The sequence below is a fragment of the Excalfactoria chinensis genome, chromosome 3 (assembly GCF_039878825.1).
Source record: "Excalfactoria chinensis isolate bCotChi1 chromosome 3, bCotChi1.hap2, whole genome shotgun sequence".
Classification (NCBI taxonomy): Eukaryota; Metazoa; Chordata; class Aves; order Galliformes; family Phasianidae; genus Excalfactoria; species Excalfactoria chinensis.
In genome coordinates, this window is record NC_092827.1 from 8,258,965 (window position 1) to 8,279,144 (window position 20,180).

General features: G+C 39.0%; 1 protein-coding gene across 1 annotated transcript in view; it reads left to right on the forward strand.

Annotated features, from left to right (window-relative positions):
• The window catches only part of LDAH (lipid droplet associated hydrolase), a 101,023-nt gene that overhangs the window by 73,740 nt on the left and 7,103 nt on the right, over positions 1–20,180 (forward strand). Inside the window, exon 6 of the mRNA XM_072332916.1 lies at positions 12,120–12,202. Coding sequence (XP_072189017.1) covers positions 12,120–12,202 — 83 coding nt within the window. The remainder of the gene's footprint in view (positions 1–12,119; positions 12,203–20,180) is intronic.

Below are 20,180 nucleotides of genomic sequence, written 5' to 3' on the forward strand. Positions count from 1 at the left end.
CTGTGCACTGTCCATCCTGTCCTCTCCCTGAAGGACTAAGCACCACCAACACCACTGCCGTCCCTTCCCTCTTACAGAAGAAGTGAGCAGATACTGGCTACAACCAAAAGTCTGGATCAGAGCTGAAATCATAGAATCATAGAACTACCCAGGTTGGAAAAGACCTCGAAGATCATTGAGTCCAACCACATCACAACCAAATCTCACCATCCCAGCCAACTGTTCTCTGTGTGAAAACTTAAACCGAAGATTAATTTCCCCAGCTGAAGGCTAGTTCTTTCATTTGAAGATAATGGGAGTTGCTTCCAAGTAATTCAGGGCAGGATTAAGTCCACAGACATTTCGGTTTCGGTCACACACCTCACTTCTAGCGCACATGCTTCACCACACAAAGTAAATTCGTGTTTTTCACACTCCTTAACAAAGCACCTATTGTTGGTAAAGCGCCTGGATGTAACTGTTGAATTACTTTCTGTTTGTTTTTTGCCATCAGCTGCTACTATGCTTCCTCAAGCACAGCTGACTGGTTTTCTTGTGTAGTTCTGATCTTTCTGCAGCTTTAATACCAAGCAGATTAAATAAGTCTGTCATAGCAAATGCAGCTAGTTTTGCCTATTTGTTTTAATCGTTCTGTATTAATTGGTATATTTTCATTCTAAATTCAAGTGTAAACTGAACCAACACTGAAAGTCAGTGTTTACATCTTCAGGCCTCTAAACATCAACATTTTATCTAATGTGTGTGTGCATACATGGATGCCCATGTTCCTGCTTTAGTCATCCTTGATACTAAGCAGTTCCTTCTGTTTGATGTTTTAAACAATGTTATACGATATTTCCAAGATTGCTGTTGGCAATAATTACCAGCAGAAAATATGTTTTCCCCATAGGAAATTACACTGCTGTTTGGTATTATTAGTTTGTACCGCTGTGTTCTGAGTCTGTCTGAGGAATGACAGAGATTGCTTCCTTAAGAGCAAAGGATCAGCTGGAAAGGAAACTGGTGTCACACTCCTGTGAAGACCCTTACAATAAGATAGGCAACTGACCAGGAAAAAAGCTCCAACCAGATAGTAGTACGGTCCCTGAGGAAAAATATTTTCAGAAGCTCGGTTTGCTTTATGCAAGGCACTTCAGTTTAGCATCAGAATCCAACTTAGAAATGATTAAGCATTTTGCAATTTAAGCAAGTTGACTTTTGAGTTGAGAGAACATTTGAAAGAGTCGTATTACAACACTTCAAGGTGCAGATTTTCTGTTGCACATGAAAATAGTAATCCTTGGCAAGAATCTTCCCATTGAAATTAAACTATTTTCTTCTTCTACCTCATTTCCCTCACCCAGAAAAACAAGCCAACCTCTGCCTGCATATCTACAGTTCAGTGCTGTACAGCCGCGGATTTAGAAGTAGACTGTTAAATCTGTGGGATAGAAAGGATGTTTTTCCTGGTAGCTTGAATAGCCTCTAACACACTGAAAGCCAAACTCCTGACTGGGACCTGGAGAAGAGAAGGCTGCAGGGTGACCTCATTGTAGCCTTCCAGGACCTAAAGGGAGCCTACAGACAGGAGGGGAGTCAACTCTTTGAAAGGGTGGATAACAGCAGGACAAGGGGAAATGGTTTGAAGGAGGGCAAATTTAGGTTGGATGTCAGAGGGAAGTTCTTTACTCTGAGAGTAAGCAGTCCCGCACAGTGCACCTCATTCTTAACTAAGAAATAATTATAACCAGGCAGTCAGTTTTCAGTAAGAACTCTTCCCTTTTGCTACATTTACCAACAAATTGTAAATTTACTTAAATGCTGTACAATTTACCTTTGATGAAGCCAGGAATGGGGATTAAAACTTGCCAATGTTTTGTGTGCTTTAAACTATTTCTCAGGCATTTCATAATACCAGATTATTGTGAAATTATACTGCGGCCAGGCAGATTTACTAAGGGAGGCCTCAGTGAAGCACTGTGGGAGAGGGAAACCAAGAATTTTTGGAGGTTCTTTGGAATTCCCTTGTGTGACATAAGAAAGCATCATTTCAGGCTTTTCTATGTGTAGCACTGCCAGTACCTGACAAAATGTGTCCCCAGTCTTTACTGCAGCCCTTGGCCAACACAAATAGTAGTCTAAAGTAACAGCAATAAGCAATTAAATGGCAAATGGTGAAATAGCAGATGCGTTCTGTGAAATAATAATAATAATAATAGTAATAATAAAGACAGTAAATGATGGTTTTCCAAGGCATAAATGCATCATAAATGTCCTGGGAAACTGGAAAGTCAGAGTGAGAAAGAAAGATGCATGGAAACAAACTATAGGTAGTGAAAGATTGTTACAACTAATCACAATGGAATGAGATTTCTTGTTCTTGACAAGGCTCAAGACGTGGTTATTAAAACCACTGTACTTCCTAAAAGGAATATTTGCAAGTATGCATGGGTTTACAGAGGCTGGATCACTGTCAATGAGACCAACATCATGGGGGCTTTGGCTTCTTAAGGTATAAAGATATTACTCACAATGACATATTGAGTAAATAATACTTGATTAAGAATTTATCAGGAAAAATTAAAAATAAAATAATAAAAAACAAACTTGCATATAGTTATGAGCAAAAGTGCCCTCCTGGACATTGTGAAATTAAGGTAGACTCTTATGTCTTCTAAGAGTTCAAAGCAGTGCTGTGAAGAAATAGTGGCTGAGCTAGGTAGTATGCGGGTAATGTAAATTACTAAAGTATGAAAAATGAAGTAGTGTGGCAAGCCTTAATAAAATACAATACTATTTATTAATTGGTATAGCAGACCTAAATGGGTTAACTAACAGAATCAGATTATCAATATGAAGAGATGTAACTCGCTCAGGAACAAGAGGCTCAGAGAGGGGAATAGGACAGATGTGAAGGGAGAAAAATTAAACTTCAGATATCCACATCTTGTATGTGAATCCCATGACAGATATTGAAAAAATAATAAATTAGATTTTTTTTTATTAAACAGGAGAGAAGTCAAGAACGTAAGAGTCTTCAAATAAAGGAGAATAACTTAATATCGGTGTTAGCAAGAAATAAAGTGCAAAAGAGTAGATTCAGAGTAGACTTCTGTTAGTTATAAGAATGGAATTCTTCATGGGATTTCCTGGGGAACTGGTGCAATTTTCTCATCCACAGTGACAGGTTGTGTGCAGAAATTAGTTAGAAATTGGACAAACGTAAGAATTAACACACTGACTTAAATGTTCTATTAAACATCCTGCCAGTTAATAGAGGCATTGTTCTTAGAGGTAGAACCTTAAAGGCCTGAGGCCTTTTCGATAATATGGAGCTTTAAATTTTGGTTCTAGTTCGTTAAGAGAGTTCTAAATATTTGTTGATTTCGAAAGTCTTTGTTGTCACTTGTTTATTCTTTGCCTTAACAAGCTTTTAGGTTCTACAAGGTTCTACAGCTGTATGATACATGTTGTAAAATGGATGTCCTTTTACTGGCTCTGGTACTTCAACCTTCTAATATTCCTTTATATTACAAATGAGTTGCCAAAATTTGTGAAGAACCAAAGGGATCTGATGTGGGCCTGGTTGCATTTCAGATTTATGGGTTTTAATCGTACATATTGAATACCTAAAACATGAGGGAAGACGGAAGCCAGTTGGAAAGTGGTATTTGAAAACTACAATGGCTAAATGACATTCAACTTGGAAAAATGAGGGGAAAAAATACATCTGAAACATGTTCTCTGTAAGTGAAGAACAGAATCAGGGGAAGCCAGAAGTAGGAGGCATATGAAGTCCTTTTCCACTCCATTCGTGTGAGTGAATTTGTCCATCTTGGAAAATCACATAGAGCGTTCTTCCAAATTTAATGCTGTTGAAATTGCACTATCAAGGCCTTGAAGTAAAAATCTGGCTTCGTGTTTCAACTTGTATCCATTCCAGAGCATAGCTCCTACTAAGTTACAAAATAGAGCAATATTTTGATGTGTGGGGCATAATAAATTTACACCTACAGCCACAATCTTGTTGATAGAGTCAACATTATCTGAAGCCAGCAGCAGTGGAGAAATGAAATGAGCTCGTGTAACCCTTTGTAGGGTAAAATTTATATTAGTCTGTTGAACAAGCTGTTGAAGAATGTGTGTGTGTATCCATTAAAGCGTCTAGATTGGAGCTATCTTCATAACCACTCGTTTTTGTTGGAAAAGGAACTGTTCTGATTATTTCCTTAAGTATTTAGCCAATTGAGTCAATCTTTTTGTCCTTTGTATTGTTTCTTCTGTTTCACTCGTATGGCATCTCTTTCTGTCTATTATTCCTGTCACAGTAAATTCACCTCCTTAGCATAGCAAAGAATGCAGTATTGTTTTTACGTAGTTAAGATGCTGAGTGTGAAGCCACACAGAAGAAGATAGACGTGCCACCACAGCACAGATTCAGTATTTAAATGTTTAGGGGCATGTATGTCCCTCAAAGTTTATCAGGGCGAGGTCTGATAGTTAACTCCAGTTTATATTTTATTGATATGTGCAACCATGGGGAAGTCATTTTTTTCTGTGTTGAAACGTAGTTGTCCTTATGGAATATCTTTCATTTCCACAGACAGCATTATGTGACCACTCAGTTTCCAGTGTGAGTTTATAATTAATCTAGCCTTAATCTAATCTTTTTCTTGCAAATAAGCAAGCAAATGATCTTTGGACATTCAGTAAACAAGAAGTTCAAAGTCTTGAGGAAAAAACACATACCTCAGTGCCAGAACAGGAAATCTCTGTCTCGCTTCAAGATTCAAATGTAAAAAGAAAGTTTATCTCTCCCAAGTCGGAATCATGTTTCTTCACTTTAGCACAGCTTTCCAGCTTCCAGCATATCCATAGAGACAACTGACAATGTATCAGCTCAGGGTTTAGTTCTAAAATCTTCAGAAAGTAATAACAATGCTGCTAAACACGTGTTTCTTCTGAATCAGGAAATCTTTTATTTCATATTCCATTTGTTTGACTGCATTGTGGATACATCAGTCTGCTTGAGCTCAGTAGATGCAGGTATTCACCTAACAACTGGCTAATTGAATTGGTGGTTAAATAACTCTAAGCACTGAAAAGCTTGATTGATTTCAGTCATTATTGTTTGTGAAAACTAATAATTTAGTTGAAGGATATTAAATCCTTGCTGTGACACCCTGGGTTAAAGAGCTACCAATGATATAAAGCACTCTTTTCTTTTCTGGATCCTTGATTTGAGCCCAATCAGAGTTCCTCTATCACAAAAACACCACAAATAAATCAAACATGTTTTGGCACAGTTTGTCGTCTCTGCTTAGCAAATGTGTGAGACTAAACTGACACTGATCCTTAATCACCTTTAATCCATGGAGAGGGAATGATCCTACTGGGGCAGGAGAAAGGTCATTGGCAGGATCATGGGGAGAAAGTAAGTTGGCAGTTAATTTCTTAAATCTGACCTGTGAATAAATGAAAGTCTTCCATTTCAGGTTAGTCTGTGAAGCGGCTTGTATAAAAAATCTGCATAGAAAGAAGTTCTGCTATTTTGAGAAGTTATTATGAGTTAAAATCATGGTGTCTATAGTATTTGCCTTTTGAAACGTTGATTTCACTTCTAACTTGTTAGACCTTATTATTTATGATTATATATAATTAACAATAGATTTTTTTCATTATTAAATTCTAATTACTTGGTTATAAATTACAAGAGGCATCAGCAGCTTGAAGTGAAATTGACTATAAAAAATGATGTGGGGTTGTACAGCTTTTCCAAGTACACTGACATGTTTCTTTCCTCTGTTTCTTTTTCATTCTTTTCTTTCATTTGTGCATGATAATTCCTTTTCCTTTCCTAATTACTATGTAAAATACCCACATGAGTGGATATTTGCAGACGCCTGAGCTCTGTGGAGACTGATGTTATGTTCTCTGCTTTCCGTGTTTTGGATTATTCCAGTGACCCAGGCCATGTTGTAATGTATCAGACCTGCATAAGGATTTAAAAGAATGGAATTAAACCAAGAAAATTCAAGGGAAGAAAAAATTGATAACATTGGCCTTAGGCTGTGAAACTTGATGAACAAAAGTACTTCAGCAGGAGAAACTGAAGAGCTTCTATGCCTTCAGAAGTCTTAGACTTCTTCAAGACCAACCCTTTAAGATCTTGTTTCCTATACAGAGAACGTAAAGGTAAAGGGCTTTTGCCATTCATGCAAAGGATGCAAAAATAATGCTCCTTCCAGATTATCTTCAGAAGAGCACTGGAGTTCATGCATTCTCAGTTGATGGAGATGATTCATCACTGTCAGCCAGGATTTAGGGTTCAGCCCTGGCCTCATTCTTCCAACCTGTCTTTGCTGGGTAACGTGCTTTCCATTCCTCATGTTTGCTTTTTAGTAGAGTTCTGAAGTGATCACTTTCATTTCCGTGAGAGCTCAGTTCTCATTTTGAGATCTATATATCCAGGTTTCCAAAGGAACCGATGAGTTTGGTGATCATCATCTTCACACGTCCCATTGTTGCTGTGCCTCAGTGAGTCCTCTAAGTGACAAATATTTTCATGCTTAATCATAAGTTAGTTTTGCCCTTCAGAAAGGAGGTTGAACTGTCTTGCTTCATATAGAACACTGTAAAGCTCATGCCAACACTGGTGTATACACCATCATTTTATGACAAGATGAATTTATTACAGTTGAACCAAATATCAATTATAGCTTGATTGAAGACCTACAAATTAAATAACATAAGGTGTATCCTGACTTTGGATACTTAGGCATTAGCACTGGTTTTGATGTATTCTTTATCAGGTTACTTTGAAGATTTTATTCTTTGATGATTTTAAAATGCAACTCTAAAGGTAGTAACGAGCTGCTCTAAAGGGACATAACCAGTTTGGCTCTATACATTTCACTGCTGTTAAATAATAAATACATGTATTTTTTTAAGGGCTAATTAATAGTTCTTATATTTTACAACGCTTTTCACATCAAGAATTGTTAAGTCTGCAAAACCCACGTTGTCATGGCATCCCACATTCAGTCTTATCTTTCACATGATTTCTCAGAATACTGATTTCAATCTTAGATTCCCTTTATTAAGGCTGATACATTTCTCACTTCAGCAAGTGGTGAGATACAGTAGTAAATGCCAAAACACCAAAGCTATGTTTCTCCAAGTTTCAGCACAGATGCCAAGGTGACAACCATGATACAACTTCCACATCATCAGTTATGGGGATTTCCCATGTTAGCATTTTGAACCGGGTTCCTGCAAGCTCCTGGATGGGCTTTATTTTGTGCAGTGACTCATACTGCAAGTTTCGGTGAGGCTGCTTTGTCATTCAGGAATTTCAGCACGCGGGCTCTGGGTTGCATTTTAGGTCTTCCTTGAAATCATGGCAGTCAAAACCAGTGAACATTTTTCGGGGCTGTAGGAGTCCTGATAATGATCCTGGGAATCTTAACAGACGTGCAGCCAAGACAAACATTTGCACTTGATGGGAAATTTTCAAGAGCCGGTATAACAGGTAACAGGCACTGACCAGGAGATCGCACAAGGCAACCTTCCTTCACACGGGCTAAGGAAAGATTTCTGAGGTCATTCCTTTTATATGTCTCGTCTTCTCTTACTGTGGCCACTACACAGCCTGAGTTTCAGAGCTGCTCAAAGTAAAAGTCCCTGGAAGCCCTTTGAGATGGCTTTATAATTAGGCACAAAAAAAGAAGTGAATTCTTCTGAATTATTTCAATTATTTCCTTTGAAAAAGCATCTCGGTAATAATTCATGTAGTAATGAAACAGAAAAGCTTTTTTTTTTTTAAGGAAAGAGATAAATATTCAAAAAATGCCAAGGTTAGCAGAGTATAGTTTAGGAAATAGCAGAGAGATTTCTCCCTGAACTTGTGACTTTTGCTTATGAGAAAAATAGCTTTTCTGAAGAAGTTGCATCAGCAAGAGAGAAGAGAGTTACTGTTTGTGCTCTGGAACGGTATCTCTTTCAGTGTAGCTTTACGATGTAATGTGGTTTAGAGGAAAGCAGTAGATATTTTGACTTTAGTGAGGATTTTTAGATTGTCTCCCACAGTATCCTTATAACAACATTCAAGAAGTATGACATACCTGAAACAACTGTCAGACAACTGTGTGACTGTTAAGTAGGGATCAGGAAAGAGGAAGATGATTAGAAATGTAAATTAACCACCTTTTCGTATATATTTGCCCTAAGATTACTTACATTCATTTCATTTGCTGTGAGATGAGTTTAGGGCAGCAGCATGCTTGGATGAGAATGCCTCCATGGCAAAGATCCATGCTTAGCACTTTCTGTGGCAGTAAGGTTCATAGTTAAAGGCATACAACTTAATGGCATGAGACATGGAAAAACAGTTGTATAATAAATAATGTGACTCTGTTGGTAACAACATGGCTTTAACTTTGCTTCTCTGACTACACCTCTGCTCTTCATTGTGCCGTATCCCGCAGCGGTTGTGGCACACTCAGTGTGCTCACTGCTTCAGATGCAGTCGTGTTATAGGGCATATGTAATGTTACTGCAGAATTCTCTATTGTCAAATTCCTGCTGTTTATGGAACACAATGCACAATTTCATTGTATTTTTGAGTAAATGTGCACAGCGAATAACATTCATCTTATGGGTCTCAGAATTTCTGATTTCCTTCCTTGCATTAATTTAGAAGCTTCTAAGGGAAAAGAGTAGTTCGTGCATAGTTTTATGCACATAAACTACTTAAGATTTCATGAATTTGAATTTTGTTTGCTGAGTTGATGTTTTCTCGCTGCTTTTTAGGTCACTTTCACATTTCTCACTGCCTGCCTCACAAACTGACTAGCGTAAATTACCTGAACAAATGCTGTTAGTAAACATCAGATCATTAAGGAATAAGTAGCCCATGACTTTATACATGAAGCTGGATTAAATCTCAGGCCAGGACTCATCTTAGTTCAGACGTTTAACTCGAGATGGTTAAGGTCTAAGGGTAAAAAGCCATCTGAGGAGGTGAATTAACCCACCCCATAAATGATCGATTCACTAGTTGTGTTCAGTGATTATTTACAGGTATTGGTAGTAATCACTGCTTAACCACATTTGGGGTGAATTTAGACTTTATTCCTTTCTGTGATTAAAATGATCTAATCTTTTTTCTTTGCTTCCAAAATATTCCTTAATCCATTCGCTTAATCCTTTCACTTCACAGTTGAGTACCTTCATCTACAGTTTATGGTGTGAAACTGTAACAGAGAGCATTTGGAAGACCAATAATTATTGTCGCCTGGTTGTGTTTACTGAAGTGTTCAAGAAATTATGGATCAGGAAAATGCTATTTTCCTTTGTAAAATCAGTAGGGATTGGACGCTATTTTCTTATGCAGTAGGAATGCCATGAACTCAGCAATTCTGTATTTAAGGTTCTTTAAAACTCTTGATAGGTTCTGTCTTACCCTGACTTTTCTAATGTATTCTGTATTCTCCACTGTTGATACTTCATGGTACCTCGTTATGCAAAGAGAAATCATTGTTATGGCCAGGAAAAGCATATAGAGCGTACAGAGTAGAAACCACCCGAATGTTTTGAACAAGAAGGATGGATGCATAAAAAGGAAAGTCATTTAACTTCCAAACGGTGTAACTATCCTCTTTGGCAGCTCCCTTAGCCTGTGACTCTCCGTCAGACTCCTCAGTTCTGCTGCAGGCTTCTTGTTTCTGATATGATTAAAGAATATTTTATTGTTTATTTTTAATTCTTGTGATGTTTGTTCTTCGAAACCTACTTTCACTCTTTGCAATTTCCTCTTACTTAACGCCTGCTGAAGTTTAAGTTCCTGTTTATTGGCTTCCCTGAGATCAGGTTTCCCAAATTTTAAAGATTTCTATTTGGTTGAAAGAGACTCTTGAATGTTGCCATTCATCCGGTTCAGCTTAATCCTGCCTTCCCAGTTCCTCTTCTTACACATTACACAAGTCTTCAGAGGCAGTTCCAATTAGTGTCATTATTACCTTTGCAGTTACTATTCTGCAAGTTTACTTTTAGGATCTTTCTGACTAATTACTTACTGAGTGTGTGAATTCCGCTTCATTCCTTATTTTCTTAATGCAGGAATATGAACTTGTCAGATGAGGGATGGGGAGCACAGGAGCACTTACTTATGTATTGCCCACGCTCCCATTTGTGCTGTATGCCTGATCTGGGAGTCAAGAGCTACATACAGAATCCCAGTAACACTGAGCACACTGATATGTGCCAGGTTCTCCAAACAAACAAGATGTTCATCCTTGCCTTTCATTCACTGCAGATTTTGCAAGGTAATGGCAGAAGTTCTGACTGTAAGCTGGCTGTTCATTGTGTCCTACTAATGAAAACCTTTTTCTGAACATCTTGCCCAGTGCAGTGGTAGGTGCCACATCTCTGGAGACACTCAAAGTCAGGCTGGATGGGGCTCTGAGCACCTGGTCAAGCTCTAGGTGTCTCTGTTCACCACAGGGGAGCTGAACTAGATGTATTGCTTTTCTTTCTAGCACAGAGTAGTGCTTTTAACAGGCAGATAGCTTCATTTATAGGTGAGAATTTTGAACATTAAAGTCACATTTGACACATTAGAAACAGGAATCAATCTGAAGTTAATGAAATACATTGGGAATTCTTGGTGTTCTTTTGTACCTCTTATTTAAGGTTTTCTGAGGTGATTTTTGAAGGCGCACTCTAAGATGTTCTAAAAACAAAGGTGCAAAGGTGTGTAATTGTTTGAGCAGTGTCTGGGGCTGAATTAGGAAAAAGAAGACAAATATCAGGACTTGAACTTAGATGTAGATGGGAACACCAACTGTGCCACTCATACCACAGGGTTAGATGACAAGGTTGCAGGACACAAAGCCACACTGAGGTCCTTCTGCCTGGCAGAATAGAGCGGGATAAGTATATTTTTGCATGATTTGCTGAATTGTTTATATGCTGTCAGATCTGCGACCCTTTTGTCTGACATTAGCTGCATTCAGCATTTAATTGAAAAAGCCAGAACTCTGCAGGCATAGAACAGAATTGCATCTTCTTTGGCTGACTCAGAAGTGGATAGTTCTTCCCAGGATGTTGTTTTTCACTTGAGAGCACTGGTGTTGTTCTTTTAACATTTGCTCTTTGGAGCCATCGCTCATCTCTCCAGTGGCATTCTGTTTCTTTAGAGCGTTGCTGGAAGTTAGCCAGCTCCATGTTTTGACCACCACCAAAGAACTGTACAATTGCCATTTCCTTTGCTATGACACATTTTGAGAATGTATTACCCCTGTCTCATAGCAATTTCGGGCCCAATGCTGTCATTAACTATTTGCACACAAAACTTTTTTGGTTTGTATTTAAAGAAATCATGAGTGTGACCATTTTCTCCTTTTTCTTCAGCAAATGGATCAGTAGTTTAGAATGCTTTCAGTTAATCTGGGACCTGAAAATAGAAATACTTCAGAGTTATTTATCCTTTAGTAGTCTTCCCTTGGTTTTATAAACTGTGTCTAGTCCTGCTTGGGTAAGTAGCATCAATATTATTTAGAATGGCAAGTTTTGATGATATTTTATTTACCATTATTTTCAGTATGGTTTTTGTTTTGGTTTGGTTTGGTTTGGTTTGGTTTTTTTGCATTGAATATTTGAATGACTTTCATTTGGAAAAGTCAGTGATTTAATAATATAGTGATTAATAGTGTCGTTTAACATGTGCTTTGTATTTATAAGCCCACACTTAACTGATGATTTGTCATACGTGTGTTTACCCCTCTAGAGTATGTAGTGACAGGTAGTCATCCAAGTTCCTTCTCTAGTCGGGAAAGAGCCATCACCACAGGCTGATTCAGAAGACTGTGAGACAAGTGGATGGAGTCACGTTCCAATGTTGGCTTTCTGTTTCCATTAATTAAATAAGGAGTCAGAGTGACTTGTTTTCTGTATTCTTTCTTGGCTATTAAGTTAAGTGAGGTATATCCAGCCATTTCTGTTAGTGGTCTTCTTTTCAGTGGGATTGTCAAGTTGAGGACTGCCCTAATTGCCTTACCTTTTTGCAGGATTGGACCCACATAGTTTTTTGTACAAGATTTGCCATGTAATTGCTTTGCTGTGTGTTTCTTTTTCTGCAGCCAACATCTTGTATATGGCCAGCCAAGAAATGATGAAGGTTGTGGAGAGAGACAGTACAACCATAAAGCAAAACTTAAAGAAGGTAACTTCTTAATTCTCAGAGTTTTCATGGGGAGCCCACATGCATGGGAAAATGTTATATCCTAATATATAATTGCAAAACCAGAATTTCATTAGAATCGATTCTGATTTTATGTTCAACCCTTTCCATTGGTTTGGAGAAACCATCAAAGAATTGCAGGTCATTGAAGTATCACTGATCTATACATTTGTAGATGTAGTATTCACCACCAGTACATCTAGTATGTCACAGCACTCCTTCCTCCTTCTGTCCTTGCTTGTATGGTGTCCTCGGTGAAGGTACACACGTGTTCTGACTAAGCCTGAGATGTGGTATGCAGTGAGGCCAGTAGTTAACGTGGGTTCTAATAAGACAGGCAGACAGCTGGCCAGAGCATAAGTTCAGACTGATTGAGCAGATCCTCTGCTTTGCACCTCCTGCACTGCATGGTGTGTAGTCATGCAGTCACACTGCATGGTGTGTGCTCAAGTCATCTAGGTCACTGTGACCAAGAGTAGAATCTGATCCGTGACATTTTCAACTTGTGATCAGTTAATATCAAGGGATTCTACAAGCTTGATTTTACCGTGGTATCAAAACTTACAAGAGGGGGGTCAGCAAAATGTGCACCGTTCAGCCATTCAGCTGTAAAAGGTGAAGACGAATAGTGCATTGCTGGGAGACTGAAGCTACTGCTATAAACAAAATAGTTCCAAGGACCTTTCCCCCTGTAGTGAACTTTCTCAGCTGTACAGATTAATCACTGAAACAGGTTCTGGTACAGTTTTGGTCTACATCGATTAGCATTCTCTCAATCAATTCCCAGACACGTTTCTGGGGTTGACACAGGCCAGGAACTGTTCCTAATCTGCAGTTTTGATGTGGTCACCCTGTTTTGAGGCTGAGAGAATTTAATAGCCAGACCATTCCAAGAAGGCTGATAAGCCAGAAAACTGACACATCTAATAAAACACTATTGGTGTAGCTGCTGTGTGATAAGATAATCGATATAACATGTCTTACTCTGTAGTGTCCCCTTCCTTCCCTTCTTTGTTATATCATCCCTGACTTTATAATGAGAGAACGATTCCAGCTCCTTGCGCTGGCAGAGATTTTCCTTGGAGAATTCAGTTCTCTGGAACAGAGGTCCTAGATCTCTATGAGATTACTTTGTGCCTTGTAAGTAGATAAGGTACAAAGTTCACTTAATAAATCAGTCTTTCTTTTTTTGGCCAAGAACTGATATATTTTTGACATCCCACTGCATTCTCTGCAATTTGAAAGGTATGTTCAGATGGTTCAGTTCTAATTTGTTTAAAAAGAAGTCAAAATAGCACACATGACTAAGAAGCATGACACTGCACTAGGCGTTCATATTTCCTTGCACTGTTATTGCAGAGTATTTGAAGTTCTCCTGCACCTAGGGAGAAATTTCAGTGAAGAAACTGAAAGGCTCATCTTGCAGAAGACAAATATTCTCATTGTCTTAAATAAAACTTTCCATGGGTCAATCCAAAGCCTAATGATCTCAAGGGAAACTATTAATTTTACTGACTGAATTGCCTCTCTGAGTGTCAGGGAGCAGCAAGGTCTGCCTGCTTGTTAAGGGAGTGGCTCTGAGAGCTGAGAGTGACCCTGAACCAAACAGGGTGCTCTCCCACAGAGTGGGAGTGCACTGATGGCAACAGATTCCATCAACTCTCCCAGGCAAAGCAAAGCAATGAGGAAGAGAATCCAATCAGGAGCAAGAGATGGCAGCCCCAGAGACAGGGCTACAACATGGGTATGAAGTCTGTCCAGGAGAACTGACCAAAGATACTGGGTCAGGTTGCTCAAAGAGGTGGTAGAAGCCCAATCCCTGGTCAGGCTAGAGTGACCTGATCAAGCTGTAGGTATCCCTGATCAATGGCCTCTAAGAGTCCCTTCCAGCTCAAATAATTCTGTGGTTCTTTTCTATGGCAGGAGGCAAGCTGTGAGGTGGGAGCCATCCAGGCAACAAACTGTGTACAGTGTAGGTCCACTATCAGTAGGAGAAAGGGGTAGAAACTAGATCTTAGCAGAACTAGTAGCATGGGCAAATGCTAAAGGCCCGGGGCAAAGGTTCAAAGCTCAGGTAAAGGCTGAAGTCCCAGGGATATGGTGATGGAGGTGTATAATGATGGAGAGCCTGGGCACACAGACAGGGATTATGGGTGAAGGTGCCACATGGGGCTACTAAGGACCTAATAGCACTTTCAGGGCCCTGAAACCCTGGGTTTCAGGGCATGGGATTAGTCAGGATACAAAAGTGAAGAGTTTCCAAAGTCAGGACTTTGGGTGCTTGTGGAGATTTTAATCACAAGCAGATGCTTAGAGTTAAGCATAAAAGCTTGGCTGGATGAAGATGATAGAGCTAACAATTCGCTGTAGCTTCAGTGAATTCAGAAGGTCTGCTCAGATGCTCCGGATTACCAAAATGCTTATTTCTTTTGCTGAATAAAGGTCAGCAGCCAGCAGTAAAAGTTTGCAGGTGTCTCTGCTTCATCTGTGCTGTTGTTGACTCTGTCAGTTTAAGCACAGCCTTGGCACACAGCAGCGTTTTCAAACCCGTGTTAACTTTCCTTTATTGATTCTTCTGTGTCCTCATACTTTAAAAGCGGCAAACGTATTCAAGTAAACAGGACGCTGAAGCGAGCTTACAAACAGCTGGAAAACCAAAGAGAAAGCAGGTCTAAAAGGGAAGCAAAATACTTCTCTTCTTTTTCTTCTAGCAGTTTCAGGGAATGTATGAATGAAGGAAAATTTTCTTTTGAGTTGGCATTATGTTAAATTTGAAGTGTATTGACAATAAAAATGGGCTTCACTTATGAAGGTTGGAAGTTTATAAAAACAGGAACTATAGTCCAAGTTGCTATAGAACTGGCGAGCTGTCACTTCAAAAAATTTATACTGTTTAGTGGTCGCTGTGATCATGCTCTAGAAGCCAACCTTAACACCTGACTTTGCCAGCTGCTGTGGAATCGAAAAGTTATTTCTGGATCATATTTGCATTCTGTGATCTGAAGAAGAAAGAAGAAGAGACACTAAATTATTCCAGTCTTTCCATGTGTCCAGGTTTGACTATAATTATTGCTAGTTAGGAGCCGGGAGAAATATTACCTTCAGATCCCAGATTCAAACCATGCTAATTGCTCAGATTTGTGTTGAAAGAATAGGAGCTGGCATATTTGGGGGGAAGTTAATTGAGGTATTTCACTTATAATCTAAAAACAGATGGTATGCACATTAAATAGCAATGGAATTGTATGAAGAGGACTGAGACCTATCTTCTGACAAAATAATATATGATAGAGCATTTAAAATACAGGCTCTAAAGTCACATCTGGATCAAGCAGTGCGTGAGAGTGGGCTTCTTACCAACACAGGGAGTTGTGAGCAATCACAAAATCCAAACAAAAAGTGCAGGGGGTGCTAATGTAAGATTTGCTCAGCTATGAGAACTAATTAGCTGATTATGTCTAAACCAGCAGAGCTTCTTTCTTTTGCTGTAATAACACCAGCTCTCTTTCCTAACAGAAACTGGAGGGAAAGATACTAACGTACTAGAGGAAGTTTATTGTATTTCTTGCACAAAAAGGAAGTGGGTGTAATTCAGCATTTCTGAAAAAAAAAATGGGTCAGCACTGAGCACCATTGAGGCCTTACGTATAGAATAACAATTTTAGAAGTGAGAATGGTTACACTGGACATTCACTGGCATGCTTGGGGCAGACAGTGATATCTTTATTGAAGAGCTCCATACTTTGCATTATGCCACACTGATTGCTTTATTTTAGGCCTCAGCTTTATTGCCTTTCTTTGGGGCAGGTAAATCAGTAATACTGTTGTAATCAAAAAGGAATTGCATTAAGGGTGTTTGGAAAGGACATTTTGTAAAAGAAAATCACCTTTTATTGTGATATTTTTAAAACATTTTTTTATTTTAAAACCTTTTATAGTGATTATTTATTGTGATTTTTTTTTTTTTTTAATTCATTACACTGTGTAAAATACACATTAGTCCTACTTTGAAAGATAGGATCCATTCCAAAGCTCATCTAAACCGATGCAGAAGCTCCAACAGACTTCATCAAGTCATGGATCTGTTAGGCAGTGATCTTCCCATGGTGGATCATAATTACTTAAGACCATAAGTCATCTCCTCCAGCAACTGAAAATCATTATTTCGATTAGCATATTAAATAATATCATATAATATGGTATCAGATGAGGTTTGGACTAGACATAAGAAAGAACTTTTTCTCTCAGAGGGTGGTCAGGCACTGGAATGGCTGCCCAGGGAGGTGGTGGAGTCGCCATCCCTGGCAGTGTTCAAGAGGCATCTGGATCAGGAGCTACGAGAGATGGTTTAGTGGTTTGCTGTAGGTACAGTAAAGGGAGGGCAGTGGGACTAGATGATCTTGTAGGTCCTTTCCAACCTTGTGATTCTGTGATTCTATGAAATGACAAAAATGTCAATCTGCTTCTTCAGATTAGTTCTGACAATGATTTGGTGACGCAGATACATTGATTGTGTAAGGAAAAAGACAGGAAACATCTCAAGCTGTGTTACAAAGGTGGAAAAGTACGTTGTCTGAGAAGAATGATTTTTAATCTTATGGGAAAAATATATACTGGACATGTAGGGACACATTAATATTTTCTCTCACATTGAGGAAGTTTGTGTTGTGGGCGGCTAATAACTTAGCTTGTTTAGGTGGGGAAGAAATTATCATTTGAAAAAATAAAGGAATGAAGTGCATGTTTACCATTTCCTGCATATTTCTGTGGTGAATTTAGAATTCAAAGTAATGCAAGTTCATATCTCATCAACCATAACCACAGAAAAAGCGTTGTCCAAGAGTATGAACTAAGCTGATAACGATACACAGATATTAGAAGTAAAAATAGCAAAATATGAGGTATTTTCTCCCCACAGAAATGTGAAGTGCTGTGTTTTTCTTTTGGAAAACTTGTATTTATTAAGTAAAGTTTAAAAACCTGAGCAACCAAGAACTATTTTGACGCCTAAAGCATTTGGTTTGATGTCGCTCAGTGTTTTTGGTCTGATCTCAGTAGGCATCCATGCGAGTTTAATCATTATTCTCAGTGAGAGAAGCACGATCTGAAGATAAGCAGTTAAAAGAATACTACAAATATTTTGCCCGCCGACAGCTTCAATGAGTTGCTTGCCTACGTTTGTGAAAAACCTTCCAAACGCTTTTTTTGAATAGGTGCAAAGTGCTCTCCTGAGCCAAGAACACCTCTTCTTTGGCTGGACTCACATCCTCTTTGGCCTGCACTCCCTGGAGGTGCAGAGTTGAAGTTGAGGAAGTTACACAAGTGCTCGGGGATTTTGGTGCCTGTGTCATTTAGCCACAAAAACAACCTTCTCTTTGAAGCACCCAGAATGCCTGATCAGGGATCAACACTTTCTCTGCTCAATGGAAAAGGATCTCAGTGAAGTTTCAAGAAGCTTAGTGGGCCACAGGGTACTTCTTCTGTGATATTATATTTTTTCATATAGCTGAACTTCTCTTAGCGTCATTCTTGCTGTGTGGTATTCCAATAAAAAGGCAGTGACACGGACTTCCAGGATCTTGTAGTGTAATGGGCATAAAGTGTGTGCCCCTCAAAACTATCAAAGGCAGCAATATTTCCATAGCCTTCTGAAGAGTACCTAAAAAGAAGTTACCGTCTGACTGGTACTATCATTGAATCATAGAATTGTTTGAGTTGGAAGGGACTTTTAAAGGCCATCTGGTCCAACTCCCCTGCAATGAGCAGGGACACCTATAGCTCCATCAGTGCTCAGAGCCCCATCCGGCCCGACCTTTGGTGTCCCCAGGAATGGGGAATCCACCGGCTCTCTGGGCAACCTTAAACACCAAGGAGATACTTTCCATCCCTCACTGTGTCACAGAGCTCATTTCACAGAAGTGAACAAAGCTGTCATTTATGGCCCGTTGCTGATCCTGTTGATGCAAGAGAGATCTGAGTGAGTCACTTGAGATAAAGTTCCCAGAACATGTAGGTAGTGTCAGGTTGGTGCTGAGAGAGAGAGACTTTTTACAGTAAATACGGTTGGAAAAATCTGGCCTCGCAGTAGTATTGCCCAAATAGTGGTTTCAGGTATGTTTGTTTTTATTTTCATAACTATACAGCCTTGACTTCTGAAATATTCATGTTGCTGACACATCTAAATATATACCTTTGAAAGGTTTCTAAGTCTTCAAAATAAATAAGTTAATCGCCCTGGTTTGTTGGTAAGGCTTCTTCATCCTTCTTAAAAGTGCATTTTTACGTTGCGTAGAGTTTGGACTTCTGTTGGTTGTAAGAAAGTGGAAATAGAATTGGCTTGCTTGATCTCTTGGGCCTACGTGCAGAGCTGCCAGTAACATTGCTAACAGAAGTTACGGAGGTAGCCAAACAGAGAAACCCTATCCACTTCCTCAGTTTACTGAATTTCCAGTTGGCACTGACAAAAGCATGAGAGGAGGGAGCCTATGCTCAGTCCATTTGGTATAACACTGTACGTGACAGGGAGGAGATGATAAACATGCACTCATGTGCAAAGTAGCCACTCTACCTGGCTGCGTCTAAGGCCTTGCATCTTAATTTCAATGAAAGCAAAATATTTATCCACTGCTTTCCAGTGAGGAAGCTGGTTTTGTCTATTATTTATGTTAGTCTAGCAAAACTGGCCACAATATTTATGTTAAATAAAATCACCACCAGTGCTTGAACTCCCCATTACAGCTTAACCATACAGGTTAATATGTAAAAATGCCATTATGCACCCCAGGTTGTCAGCTTCCTCCACTCAAAGTGGTCCATCAGAAGTTTGGCTTCCCCAGTTCTGGTTAAACAAGGTGAGAAGCAAGTTCCAAAGACCGTGCTGTCAAACCAACTGATCTCAACCATGGCAGGATCACAAAGAGAGAGAGATGGTGTCTTGGAGAACCAGATCCCAAAGCATTTAGTGCTTCCTAAGGCAATGCCAGCTCTTTGAATTCTTACCAGAAACTGATAAGTAAAGCTAAAGCACAAAGGATAAAAGTCCAAAAAAAAAACAAAAAAAAAACCACACACACAAAAATAAACCCAAAACACAAAAAACCCAGTGTGTCCCAAATCAGGATGTCCCAGTGTCACTTACACTATTCTTTTAGCAGGATAAGGTGGAGGCACTTTCATAAGTCCGGAGAACCTAAGTCATTTTTTATAAACCTTGACTGGAGCTACAATTAATTCAGAGCTAATGCCTTTTCAACTAGTTTTAATTCAAGAGCAAATGAAACTATTCACTGGTTACTGCAGAGAGATGTCACCAGGGAGAAATTACTGCCTTCTCCAGAATGCATGTGAGGGTGACACTGATAAAAATTACTGCCTCAGACACAAGGATTTCAGCAAGGACACTGGTCCAGTCTTGCTTGCCGTTGCACATGTACCATCAGTTCATATCCACAGTGATCAGTCCTTCACTCTTTGCCATCATCTGGACTGGTGCCTGCCAAAGTAATAGGATCCTAATGTTATAACATATACCAAATTCCAGAGAGATAGAGGAAACTCAATTAATATTTTTTTAACTTTTTTGGATTTCTTTTTCAGCGTTGACCTATGATGGCCACAGAAGAGGCATAAAAAAATATATATCTCTGTAATTTATACTTCTGTGAAATGTCATACATACTAAAACAAGTGCCAATGGAGTCAACTGCAGGAAATCTTTATTATTTTCTTAGAAACGCTTTAAAATGTAAACATCCTGTTGATACGAATCTCAGATTCTTCTGATGTTTACTTAACAGCTGCCGTCATTGTGCAGTGTCTGCATACACATACCGTATTACATGGTACACAACTGACAGAGCCATAGTCTGACTTGTGTTTTATTTTACAGAAGCAAAGTCTGAAAGTAGTTCTGAACAATTGAATTGTAGAAAGGCTTACAAGAACTCTGCTGTTACTTTAA